The 13,854-nt window shown below is 44.6% G+C and overlaps 1 protein-coding gene across 2 annotated transcripts in view; it reads left to right on the plus strand.

Annotated features, from left to right (window-relative positions):
- Positions 1–13,854, plus strand: part of stk32a (serine/threonine kinase 32A) — a 48,324-nt gene that overhangs the window by 12,039 nt on the left and 22,431 nt on the right. For both annotated transcript variants that reach the window (XM_053846926.1, XM_053846927.1), the window contains exon 5: positions 7,643–7,816. In XM_053846926.1, coding sequence (XP_053702901.1) covers positions 7,643–7,816 — 174 coding nt within the window. The remainder of the gene's footprint in view (positions 1–7,642; positions 7,817–13,854) is intronic.

Genomic DNA, 13,854 nt, shown 5'->3' on the forward strand with positions numbered 1-13,854 from the left:
CCTGCTCCACAAAAGTTTGAACATCAAGAGGATATTCAACACCTTTCTAAAAACCTTTTGGCTTCAAGCCTAGGAAAGTGGGGTAGTCGCTCCTTCCTTAAAAAAGGAAGGGGGGTGTAAGGTCTTTCCTTACTCTAATCATCAACAAGAGAGTCTATGCGTCTCCTCTACGTCTCAGGACAAAGTTGCTCCACAAAACTCCGCCCTCTTTAATCGAGTCCTCCCGATGACATTTTCTGGCATGTAAGGAGCTAGTCAGTGGTTGGGATAAGCGAGTGGTACAAACTGGACTATGGGCAGCCACTGTTTTTTTTTTTCATTCAAGCAGCATCCTTGTTGTTTTCTCACTTTCCTATGTGTCTTAAAGGATTAACTGAGAGCAGACAGCTCTTATAAACATCCTCTCTTCCTGACTAGGTTTGACCTCTAACAGTATTACTGCACAACCTCTGGCACCAATCGTGCCACTCAGTCAGTTTACTGATGTGCCAGCTCCTGTGGGACGGCGTGTTATGCCCGTCTAAGTGTTAGTTCCCTCTGTGTAAGCGGAGCCTTCATTGAAGTGTGTGCCAGGGATAAACAAGGGAGGAAATGGACGGGGGGTGTTAGTAATGGACATCCGAGTCAGCAGAGCGCAGCTATTGCTTTCTTGAAATTTACCAACACAAGGGACGGAGGCATGGGTCAGTTATCTGACATAAAGCAAGGACATTTACAGGGTTCTGATGGAGTGATGTCATTTCCTTTACACCGCTTCTATCTCGGCTCTTATGAAGTTAGTATGTGAGGAACATTAACAATCCATTAGAATTCTTGGCCAGACGGCTTTCAAGAATTGATGTACACAACGTCACTTGTTTACTTAAGTCTCACTAATGTGCGGTTGTTTCTGTGTTTGAAGCTGCAGTTTGGGATTAGTCCATCTGAGCCTGAGGCCGTGAGGTTCTTCATGAGCACAATAATAACAAGCTCATGACAAAGTTGTTTAGGTCCAGAGTGAATAGGAAAACACAGTCTCAGAAACAGTCTGAGACTGTTTCTTTTTAGTGTCATTTAAGACACTATGCCTCATGTGTGTGAGCGATCATCAGGGCAATGATGGACAAAGACAGAGTTACACACAAGAACCAAAAAGTTTGACATGTTTTTCTTCTCATTTTCCTGGTCACCTGTTTGCAACAAAAGTCCTGCCTTCATTTGCTAGCATCAGTCTCAACCTACCCACAGAACGAAATGAAATGGCACTTTAATAAAGTCGCTGCATCACAGTCGCACGACAAGACGTCGTGCATTAACAAGCCTGAGATATTGCTAAAGTAAAAGGCAGCGTTGCTTGCAGGCATCGGGCTATTGCTCCGTTTCAATACAATAGCTTTTCATTTCCATGCGGAGCGAGACATTACTCTCTATTCATGTGAAATTTCCCCTCAGAGAGTGAGAGTGTAATGGCACCATGTCCCACAACAGCAGAATAAAAAGAATATTCCTCCAGGGAGGGAAGGAAAAATCAGGTTCGCTGTGTATCTGTGTATCATGAGGCGGGTTTTGAGTCGCTTTTGTTCGTGATACGTGTGCAGTGGAACGTGTGGTGATGGAGCTACTTAAGAAAAGCTTCTGGTTTGTTTCACTTGTTATAGCTGTGTAAACATTCTTGTCTGACTCACAGAATGACAGGTTTCGGATAAATTCATTCATTCACTGCCACTCTCCCAGCTAGAGATCCCAGATACAGAACTCAGCAGTGTAGCCGGGATAGACCTGAATCTGAAGAGTCAGCCTGAAAAGATCCTGTTCCTCAGTGTCCTGGCGGAATAATGTACTTCTCTTCCATCTGAGAACATGTGAGCCTCAGTTTGGCCAACGTGGATTGGGCATCCCTTTTGGGGTCAGTCCGACTAGACCACGACTTCTCCTCCTATAGAGGTGAGATACCCTCCATAAGGTATAGTTGATGTAAAAGTATGAGTGGACCATGGATGGCTTTCTGCATCCACATTGGATCCCAATAACAGGATATCCCCCTCTAAATCACAAGGGTTTGTCTTGGTTGTCCTAAAATACATGAGAGCATAGGGTGCAATTTTGACGCGACATATTGCTGAATGGTTATTACTTGTTTTCAGTGTCGTTACGTCAATTTAAGGTGGTTTTGAGCATCATCTTTTCTGCCTTTGCTCTTGTGCCTCAGCGTTTATATTCTGAAGACACCAGACACTGACTGATGGAAGCTGTCAGTCAGACAGAGGTGTAAGGAGGTGGCGTGTGAGGAAAGGCTGCCTCTATCGACCTGACACTTCACCGGTGCACTTGACTGAGTTGTCCATTTCGGGTGGTAAAAAGCACATTATCAGCAAGTGTTCAACTGCTAGATGATTTCCTCCCTGTCTATTTTTAGTCATCAAAAACAACACAGGGAGCTCGTGATCGGGTTTAATGGGGCAGAGGCAGATTTAATTTAAAGAGCGATTCAGATGCTGGAGCTGGAGGGTTCCAGAGACTTCCATTACTGGCCACTAAAAGCCATACGCGCCGGCTGCTCTCCCCTCGGACTGACCACCCGCAGGCCCATAAATGTGGGCCATTCAGAAGCTTGCGTATCAGAAAACACTGACAAAGACAGACAGCGAGAGGACAAGAGGGGCTGAGAGCAAGGACAAAAAGCCATCTGGAGAAAATGCAGCCTTCATGTCAAGGGGGTTAATGACAAGTCGGTAAGTCCAGGTGCCGATCGACAGACAACTGCGGCTCTCGGCTCATGACACAGAAGCTTTTCTGCTGCAGCCGCAAATGGATCTCAGAGTTCTGCTTGGGCTTTTAGTCTATTTTGATATGTGAGCAAGTAGACATACATGTTGCTGTGGCATCCAGAGATGACTCACACCGACCCACGGACAATATGGTCCTTATTAGCATCGAGCTACGTGAAAGGAGAAAGTACTACCGGCAACTGCAGTAGGTTTCTCATAACAACACATTGTGCATTCAACAGATGAGGGTGACTCAGAGAATCAGTGTTTCGGGATTGTTTCCCAATGATCATTTAGATGTGTGTGATTCATAGCGGAAGACGTCCCGGGACAGAGTCTGATGGCACCATGGGCAGTGGCAAGTTGCAAAGCAGAGGGCAGCGACTGGGCTGCCTCTTCTCTGAGCACTGACGGTGGCAGGTTGATCGGCGCCCAACGTGCGGCGGTAGCACACACAGGGAAGTATCACCAACAGCAAGCAAGCTCCTGCAGACAGTTTCAGTTGCTGCCCTCTCAATAAAGTCGGCCTACTTAGCAGCGCTCAACGACCGTATCAGCAGAAGTGAACTGAAGCAGCAGGTCAGAGAAAATTAATTTGTATTCTAACAGCTGCGACTGAGCCGCGTGACGGTGTCAGAGGTGCGGCAGGGCAGCGAGCTAATCCCAATCCCATTTGACTTTTATTGTCACAGGGGACTAATTTACCCTTTCGGAAATTGCTGAATCAGCATAAAATATTGTTTTGAGTAGCAGGCCGACTGGAGTGGCGGGGGGCAGGGGATCGGTGATTAAGGGAAGTAGCTTGTGAGGAAAACGTGGTGCTGAATAAAAATAAATCATTAATGTATGCAAAATAAAAAGGTTTTGTTGTCCAGTTTAATATATATATCTGAAGCACGGACCACGGAAGGTGTACAGTAGAGAGGCCTGGATATTAACTATGGTGACACGACCTTTGTCCAGACTGTAAATTTGCTCCCGGAGTCATAAAGATGCAGCGGACTTCCTGTTGGTGTTGACAGAATACAAATAAACACTGCACATGTTTGTCCACAGCTTCGACCTCCGCTGTATTAATATGCCGCAGAGAATTGACGATGGATCGTATAGAAGTCTGTTGGCAGCCTGAGTGTTTGGATCAACACATAAGTGAATCTGTGTGTGGAGGTAATCTCTCGGTATGTGAGGTGTTTGGCGGAGCTTAAACAGGATTGTCACTTCTCATTATGGCTCCTCTCTCTCTGAACAAAGGTAAAGATTTCTCATTTGCCTGGACAGGATGTGAAAAGGCTTAAGTAAACAGCGATGGCTGCGATGTTGCGGCTGCCAGATAGCAAGAAAATATTGTCCAAGTTAGGAACAGGCTTTGACAATGAGTCACCAAGGTGTCTGCAGAGTTGTCGCACCTTCAACCTTGAAGCGTTTGACACACGATCTTTGTGAGCAGTCGTCGAGTCTCATACAGACCTCATTTTTAGATATATAAACATGTTAAACGCCAGGACGTTGTTTGATGCCCCTTGACTTTCACGACGTGTTCATCATCTGAAGAGGGACTTGACGTAGATAGTCTTTCCACACTCTTAGGACTCCTGCAGCTAAAGTGGTCTCAGCATTATCTGAGCCTCGGCAGACAGGTCGGAGTCGCCTCAATCAATCCCTGTGAGTGCAGAGAGAAGGGCAACCAGGAGGAAGGCGCAGTGGCGTGGCACAAACCTGCAGCCAGAAAACTCCCGGGATCCTCTGGAGCTGCTGAACCGCGACGTTGTGTGGCTAACTGGAATCCTGTGCGGATATTTTTAAGCACTATACATTTTTAATCTCGTCCGAGGGTCGCATCAGGCTGAGAGCTTGGGAAACCCTGTCCAGAATCCCCCAACCAGCATCGCCTTTTGTGTGCAAATAACAATTTGAAGCACTGCTTTTACTGTCGGATGGACCAAGCATTTGACCAGCATGTGCTAAGATTCACTCATTCTTCACGTATTCACTCATTAATTCTCCTACTGGAGCCTGTTCCAGCTCATTGGAGCAAGAGGTAGGGTACACCATGGACAGGTTTCTACCCATCACAGGGCACACGTCCACTCTTGGACAGTGGGAGGAAATTGGAGGGCCCAGGGAAAACCCACACAAACATTTGGAGAAGATTGAAACTCCATAAAGAACTGGGGTTCGTCACAAAGAGTCCAACCAAGCTGGGTGTGAACTTGCTACCCTCTGTAGCCACATGAGTCAGAACTGTTGCAAAAGTAAAGGGACCTGCTTGAATAAGTCGGACTGAGTGTGAGTGTAACTCATGTCATTGCTATTGCTTTCAGTCAAAGGGACTGAAAAATAGGGACTTGGGTTCAGATTCGCCATAGAGAGAGACCAGATCTAGGTGATCACTGGGACTCACTGGGAAATGTGACCCTGATGGTGGGACTCTGAAGTGCAGCTGCCTGGCAACATATCATCGAGTCTGATTCAATAACTCGACCGGAAATGTTGGACCTGCCTCCAATCATAACTGTGCATTCCGCTGTTTGGGTCCATCTTTTCAGGGATTCGCTTAGATTTGTGGGATTCAGTGATGCTGTGACTCAGGTACTTTCAGGTATCTTGAATCTCAAAAACTCATCTACTCGTGTCGGGGTCCAACTCTTCTGTGATTCATAGGTGATTCAGTGATTCCATGCTTTTGGGTCACTGAGATTCACTCAGGTGTGTATGCCTCACTTACTCCATGTCATTGACTCACTGGCAAAGTGCCTGATTGGGAGTCTGTGTTGAAACTCCCCTGAAACAAGCTGGACCAGGAAAAGTGGCCAGATAATCCAGCCAAACACAAATGCATTTTCTGACCCAGTTCAGCAGCTGCGTGAGGACGTGACATCCTAAAATATCTAATCTGTTGTTATGACAAATGTAATGACACAGATTTTCTCTGATGTCGTGTGGCCCCATTCAAGGCTGGCAGACATCATTCAAGGTGAGGTTACGGCCGGAGTTGCGGTACTGCAATTTTGTGCAGTGGAATCATTATTCACGAGTCAGACAGTCGCAGGAATTGTCAAGTCATTGTGTAGTCACATAGTAAACTCAATAAGAGCCCTAGCACTGGTCAAGAAGCTATTGCAGCTTAGGGAATTGATGAGTCAAATACACCTGAGTGAGTCATATAGCGTAGCATAGCTAAGCCAAATAGAACGGTGAGTGAGTCTCAAGCACTTCCTGTCTGGTAACGTGAGTCTTTCTCAATCACACAGATCCACGCAACTGAAAACTCCTCCCCAAAAACACCTGACAATGAACTCAATGACTTGGATTGAGTTACCAACACAGGGAGTTGACTAAGGTGCGCAAAGAATTAAAATAGTTTATTATGTATTTCATTAAACTCTTGGCCAGTGGCCGGTGATTCCAGCACTTCAGTGGTTTACCGATGATCTGTGTGCCGATTCAAATAGCACATCTCAAGGTGAGAGACTGTGTGCTGACTTGTGCTGACTTCCCTGTCATCAGACGAGTGCTTCCTCTGGCCTGTTACAGTTCTCTTCATTTTTCATTTACACTCAGAAATGTGCTTTGGCCGATGTCCCGATTCAGTCGGTGATATAGTGTGAGGAAACTCTGAGTGTAAAGGTGTTTGCCTGTTTGTTACCGTCAGTCACTATTTGTTGAGGTCGCGGCCACTTTCTGTGTGAGTAACTCTGCCTCAGCGCGTTGACGTGAGCGCAATTGGCTCCTGGCGTTTCCGTTTACTGCTGTGATTTGCAGCAGGCATCAAGTCCTTAGGAGAATAGAGAGAAATAGAAGAAAAGGACAAGGTGTGAAAATGGGCTGGATCCTTCTTAGGTCCGGTTAAGTGTATGCTTCTTGTTCATGGCTCTCGCCCTCTATAGTGACTCAGTTATTTTTGAGTCAGTCCAGGTGAATCAATTCACCAGACAGGAAGTAGATTTGCTGATTCCCACATACGTAATTGAGTCACTCAAGTTGGAAGACAGGAAGTAAATATCTTAACTCTTTTGAAACATTAAAAAAGTGAAACTCCACATCATAGACAGTAAGTGACCTGAGGAACCCGGTCCAAACTGAGTCATATACATCTGGGAGGGTGCATAGACTGTGGGTTCAAGTCATGGCATCGCTGAGTCCCACATGTATGATTGAGTTAGTGAGGCTCAAGTTCCTGGGGAGGAGATGGGTGAGTCACAACAAACTGCTGAGGCTCACAAAATGGAAATGAAACTTGCTCAAGGGCAAGTGGGTCGTAGTCGCTGAGCCCCTCACATCTTGACAGGCTCACAGAACGTGTTTGACTAGAATTGTATGTAGTCCAACTCAAGGTCTTGGAGAGACTGATTCATCCAGTTACACCCTCTGAAAACATTTGAATTTTTTAAAACTTGAACATTAAATTACAGTCAACATGACTCCGACACACTTCCTGCGACCCAGTTTTGTGGGACTCATCCATATCTAACGTCAATGTAAAATTGGATCACATGACCTCAGTCACTCAAATGATTTACTGGACTCGGGCGACTTGACTCGACGTGCTGTTCTTCTACTGCTGCCAGAGATTCTCACCCATATGATCATAAAAAAGTAGCATCGCAGAGCAGCATTAAAAGCAAAAAAATCGAGGTCAGCGTTCAGTTAAGAGCTGCTCCGTCTTCTTTTTAGGGGTTTCATGTATAATGTAAATGCTCCTGGGGGAAGAGCAGCAGCCACAGTCGGGTGCCCCGCGCCTGCTGTCAGAAGTGTCCGCCGCGTCTCACACGTGGCCCCAGGGTTATTGCACAGTCCACTCCAATCTGTTCCGCGGTCTGAAATGTAAATACAAGTCCTACTGACTGGCAAAGTCATTTGACATGAGTCCAAACAAAGCCTGTCCCTATCCCCAGGTATTCCTTCCAGGACGAGGAGGACATGTTTATGGTGGTGGATCTGCTGCTGGGTGGAGATCTGCGCTACCACCTGCAGCAGAACGTCCACTTCTCAGAGAGCACCGTCAAGTTCTACATTTGTGAACTGGCCCTGGCTCTCGGCTACCTGCGCTCCAAACGCATCATTCACCGGTAAGAAGCTTCTTTATATTTGACAGATCCACACTTCATCATCTAAAGAAGAGAGAGAAGAGAAGCTTTGTGGGATAGCAGTGAGTCTTGTTCGCAGGCAGCGGCAGTGTTAGCATGAAGATCCTCATGCTTTCTTTAGGTGTGAGAGCTGCAACAGGTATATCAGATGGGCAGATCTGTGTTTCGACAAAGTTTGGAGATGTAGACTGATGGTTTGGACAAACATAGAGGTGAGACAGGGAAGATGTTGAACAGAGAATGTTAGGAGGAGAGCAAGAGGTGGAAGACTTGCGAATCTGTGGGAAATGTCAGCAGAAGAAGAAGAAGAGATGTATGGAACTGAGGAGTCGGAGATGTGAGTCCTTGTGGGGTGACCAGAACTAGGACTAAATCACACATGAGTATATCAGAGGGACGTCTCGTGTGTTTTAGACATGCAGAGTGGAGAATGTGACAATGGAAGAAGAGGTATACAACCAGTGAAGCTCAGGGATGTGACTCAAATGCTGAAAACTGAAGGTTTAAGGGTGTATTGTGTTTGCGAGGATGATCTAGAGTATTGAAAGACGGTGGACAACCGTGGCAGAGGTCCACCTTTACACTCTGTTGACGCTGTGCTCCAGCTATTGGAGCATGGATTCATGCATTTCAGCACTAACCATGAGATAAGGAGCGACTTGCATTTAGAGATGAGATAACACAATCGCAGTTATGCAATAGAGGAACTAAACAAGGATTAAATGCATTTGTGTATGACTGCCTGAACTCCATCCACGGATTTGGAGATTTATATATATATATATATATATATATATATATATATATATATATATATATATATATATATATATATATATATATATATATATATATATATATATATATGTCGTTTCAGAACTACATATATATATAAATAATTGTTGATCTGAAGGGCAAAAATGGACACGTCTGTCCTCCATGTTGTTTGTGGGTGCTTCATTTCTAGAAAGCATGTTAAGTGCTTTTTAGGCAGGAGCTCATGCTGCAGTTGCAGACCAAGCCAACGCTGGCCAGGAATCCCATGGCAGCGGACCAGAAGTCGTATTTCATATTTGCCTGGTGGTGCAGAATGAGGGCACTTCTTCATTCGTGGTTATTTCCTATCAGGGGTTTCCACGGCGTGTCGCCACCTTCTTGATCGTCCGACTCTAGTCGCACCTATCCTCATTGACCTAGTCTCCATTCCTGGTCCAACGCTGCCTCTCCTCTCCACACTCCCTGACTGTGTCGCCAAACTCCTCCACAAGAGCTGCTCCTCTGATGTAGTCATTTCTGATCCTGTCCTTTCTGCCAATGACAACCTCCGTATCTTCGTCTCTGACTCTCCAAACTCTGCATCCTGTCCTTGTGTCGGGGTCTAACGTCCTCGTCTCCACCCATCTCCCATTGTGTTGACCCTAGAAAGCATATGATTCCTCCTCATCCTGAAGGTCTAACAGTCATCAGGTCTGTGACTCGCAGGTTAATCCAAAGCTCCAGGTCAAACCGATTCATCTGAGCAAGTGTCCACCAGTTAACCCTCTGAAACCAGCCAGATATATCATCAAATCTCTGGAGTCAAATGCTGAGCCTGTCCTGCTCTTATTTCTCCATCGCTCCTGTTGCCTGGACCTGCATGCTAATGGTCCCCCGAGCGGCGGCAGGTGACCCCCATTCATCAACACCTGAGATAACAAATGACACCCGTTAAAGTGGCACGGGCCGCTGGCTCGGAACTCATGAGGCGCCACAAGACTCCTAATCTGCTGAGTCATCTGTTTGGCTCTGTATAGCTCAGTGAGGTGTTGGAGGTCTTGAGTGAGGACGTTAGCGTGTTTGTTTTGGGCTAAATCTTTTCAATCCCCATTGATCTGATCCAGAAATGAAACAAGGGTGAATCTCATCTATATGGAAATGGAAGTTTCCCTCAATCATCTGTGGAGTTTGGAGTAAAGACGTTGATCTTGGCCACACATTCCAGTGATTGTTGGCCTCCCCAGATACTGGGGTTGTGTATGGGCAGGATCTAGCGATACGTGTCCCGATGAGGATGTGACGATGCAATATATTGTGATGTATTGCACCACAGTCAGTACGGCGATATACTGTTTTATTTCTACATAAGAGACATTATTTCGAGGGAAAAAACAAATACAGAAAACTAGCAATATTCATTCCAAAGTTGTCTGAGTAGCTTCTCCATTTGATAAACATGTCACATGACATTGCAGCGCTGAGCTCACAGGTTTATTTTGTTCCATGAGTACCGTAATTTCCAGACTATATAAGCACATCAGAGTATTAGCTGCACCTAGTGAATTTAAGATGGAAAATATGTCAATCTTGTTCGTGCATAAGCCGTCTATAAGCCGTGGGTGCAGTGGTGCTGTCTGCACTGTAGAAAGGCCTGGTGCACCAGGCTTAAACATGCATGAGGATCACTTCTCCAGCATGCAGACTGACTCATGAAACAAACTGTGCAATGTTCTGAGCTTGGACTGTGAAGTCGTCACATCTTTTATTGACATTAAAGCGCTCAAACTGCGCTGTTTTGTCCCAAGTTCGGACACCACAGCCGGTCTCAGCTGCTGCTTCTCGTCTCCACTCCTCCAGGAGATCAGCTCTGTGGGCGGAGCTGTGGACACTTAGGTGAAAACAGCACATTTTGTGCGCTTTAAGGTCAATAAAACGCCTGTCTTTAGCCTGTAAAAATCTGTAAAAAAAAAAATATTAGTCAGGGTTCAGACCAAAAGAAAAAAAGTAGCGGCTTATAGTCTGAGAATTACAGTATTTGATTCTCGGGTGGTACATCTATCAAACAGCTCATGTTTTCACTGTCCTTTGAATTCCACAAATTCCATTCTTATCTCTTCAGATTTGAACATTACGGACGTGAGTTAACGCTGACTCGATCGATCCAGGGCTTGAAAGGTGCGCGGAAGACTCAGTACCAATCAAAAACATAAACATATCCAGGTATTTATTAAGAAGCAGCAATTGAAGTGTTGCACACTCAAAATATTGATACAATATCTGCCATCAAGTATTGCGATATTGGAGTGTATCAATATCTTCTTACATCCCTACCAGCTAGCAATGGGCACCTTGACGTCAGCATAGTCCCCTAGCATCAATAGCGACTCTCTTCATGTGACTCTAGTCTTCAGTGTGACACAATTTCAATTGAAGCACGTTCCTCCTTCCGCGGCACATCCTGACGCCACAGACACTGCGTCTTGCATAGGTCTTGACAATGCGACAGTTCTCAGCTAAAACACCCTCCGCCATACTCAGCCATGTCAAGCCTCTGGGCGACCTCTTCGGCTAGCAGGGAGCGTGGTGCTGCAGGAGATACTGAGCCTTCTGCCAAGCACTCACCATCATCACAGGCCTGTCGGATCAGAGCCGGTGGTCCTCCATTTGACTCTTCACCAAATGGACATTACACTTTCTGAAAATGCCAGTTCAGCGTTTTCCATCACTTAGATGACTTCAACAAAAGCGGTTAACCCCGTGTCATCAGCGCGCTTCGTACACGAGACATGGATTGTGACGCCGACTTGAATTGATTCCAGCGATGGAGTGCAGTTTTAATTGGGGTTGAAATGTCAAGCCTCTTTTAAAGTGTCAATATTTTTTTTACCGGGAACATTCATATGAATCATCGATAGAATACGGCGCGTTAGGTGTTGGTGACCGTTTTCTGTTTTTAACTCGAAGCTCCCCCAAGAGTTGGAATTACTCACAGCAGAGCAGGTTTCAATTAAGATCCCGTCTTCTGGGACGAGAGGTTTGTCCAAACAAGTAGAAGGTCGCTGTGTGTCTTAGCGCGCGTCTGGCTGTCAGTCTCTGACGACAACAATCTAAATTCGAACTCCCAGTGCATTTTGGAATCGCCCGGAACCCCCGTAATGGAAAGACCAGTCGATATACAAGATAGTTCCATTATGGGAGAGTCGGGCCGAAGGTCTCTGCGGATGCTGGCGACTGGTTTTAGCCACCGGTCGTAGACACTTTTTTTTCTGTGAGCCAGAGCGATGCAATACAGATGATAATCCGTCTAATATTTCCAATTCCTTTTATTTCCACTCTCAGATTTGGAGGTCATGTATTTGCCTTAGGTACGGTATATCGTTCCTCTGAGACACAAACCCTTCTTTGAGTCACAAGTGCTGTTATCACTTTAACAATTCCCTGACCCACGGAGATGTGGAGCCCACTTGTCATGGTTCACATGGTCTCCAACTCAGTCCCCTTAATGGGCCCCTTGACTGAAAGAAAGGGTCCGTGTTGGCTTCTATAGAGGTTAGAAGATGAGCTTGCCAAAAGCTCTTCCCTACAAATGGTGTCAAAGGTGGGATGGGATGGTGAATGACAAAAGTGTTCCTGAAGTATGGCAAGGTTTTGAAAGGGACACAAAAGGTGGTGGTGATAACTGGCACTCATTTTGTTTTTGCTGACTTTCAAGTCCAGCTCAGTCTTATTAGCCTTTCCGAGTCTATTTCCTACTTGTTTGTTCACCAGTCCAAAGGATGTTGGCGACGGAGGGAAGAGGAACCAACGAGGTTCCTGGTTGTGGTAAATGAAGACAGATGCGGAGTAGAGCTTGACATGCATGAGGGATTCTGACTAGGAGGCAGGACGAGTCCTCTTTCTGTTTCTGACTCACTGAATTATTCAAGACTTGAAATAGTGTTGTCTGATTCCGCCGCGCCCTAAAAAAGAAACAAATGTGATGAGGGATTTGTCAAAGCCGAGTTCACGATGATAAATAGTCACAGTCTCGCCACATTCTGAGTCAACACACACACACATCTGACACTTGTCACAGCTGATTTACTTAAACGGGAAGGAGGCACGAGGCGTTTTCTGTCGTTGTTGTGCGCTCAGTTCAAAGCGTCTCCATGTGTTTGAGAGAGAGGGAGAACTGCTGCCGGTGTTGGGCTCGGCTCAAATAAACGGAGACAAACTGAGCTCTTTTTGTTTTTGGAGTAAAGAGTGCGTGTGCGACACAAATCTCTTTTATTGTGTTCAGGCTTTTTAATACCACATGAAAGCAGAAAAGACCTAAATTATTGATTCAACCTGAGACATTTTTCATAAAAGGCAAAACCCCTGAGGCGAAAAGAAAGTCAAAATTATTCATGTAAAAATTAAACTTCCAAAAAAGTAACAGCAAAATTAACTATCTTTTATGGAACTTAAGCTAACACCATTAATAAATAATAATAAAAAATAAAAAAATAGTTAAAAAAAATAAATTGAATGTAGAAATAAAAAAGATAGAGATAAAGTTAAATGGAATTAATGTTCTAATGCAAATAATTTCAAATAAAATGTAGCACCTCAAAAGATTTTTTTTTCTTTTATATTTAAGTGTAATTTTCTTGTCCTGTAGATGGGATTTAAACAAATGTATAAATAAATAAATAAGATAAAAACATGCCATAAATAAATAATATAAAAAAAAGTGCAATAAAAACTTTTTTTAATCATTTCTAATTAGAAAAGGCCAAATGGGCATCACAGTTTAACATTTTTAAACAACAAAAAAAGTCAACTGAAATATGAGTTCTAAGAAAAAGTTACTACAGAAATTGTATATAATACTCTTCATGAATATTTGGGGGAAAAGGAAAGGAAAGTACTGCACCATAAATAACCAAATATACATAAATAAAAAGACGAAGATCACAAGCGCAAATACATTAGATTAAAAAAAAAAACAAAGAAGGGAAAGTAATTCAATAGAAAATATTCTCCAACAGAAAAGACAAATTGTGAGAAAATAAGAGGAGAGGAAATTAAAAACGGTACATTCTGGCCTCTAAAAGTGGTGTTTATGCTTAAAATAAATACAAAGAAATGAAGATAAAGCAATGCAGAGCCCTGAGTTTCCCCTCCCCTCTGAGGATCTGTGTGTGTGAATTGGTCTCTCAGGTGTGTTCCCCAGCTCCAGTGTCACATGAGTATCACATGACCCGCTCTGGTTGCAGCGCTGATGGTTCTAATGTAATAAG

This window comes from Synchiropus splendidus, chromosome 17, assembly GCF_027744825.2.
Source record: "Synchiropus splendidus isolate RoL2022-P1 chromosome 17, RoL_Sspl_1.0, whole genome shotgun sequence".
In the NCBI taxonomy this organism is placed as follows: Eukaryota; Metazoa; Chordata; class Actinopteri; order Syngnathiformes; family Callionymidae; genus Synchiropus; species Synchiropus splendidus.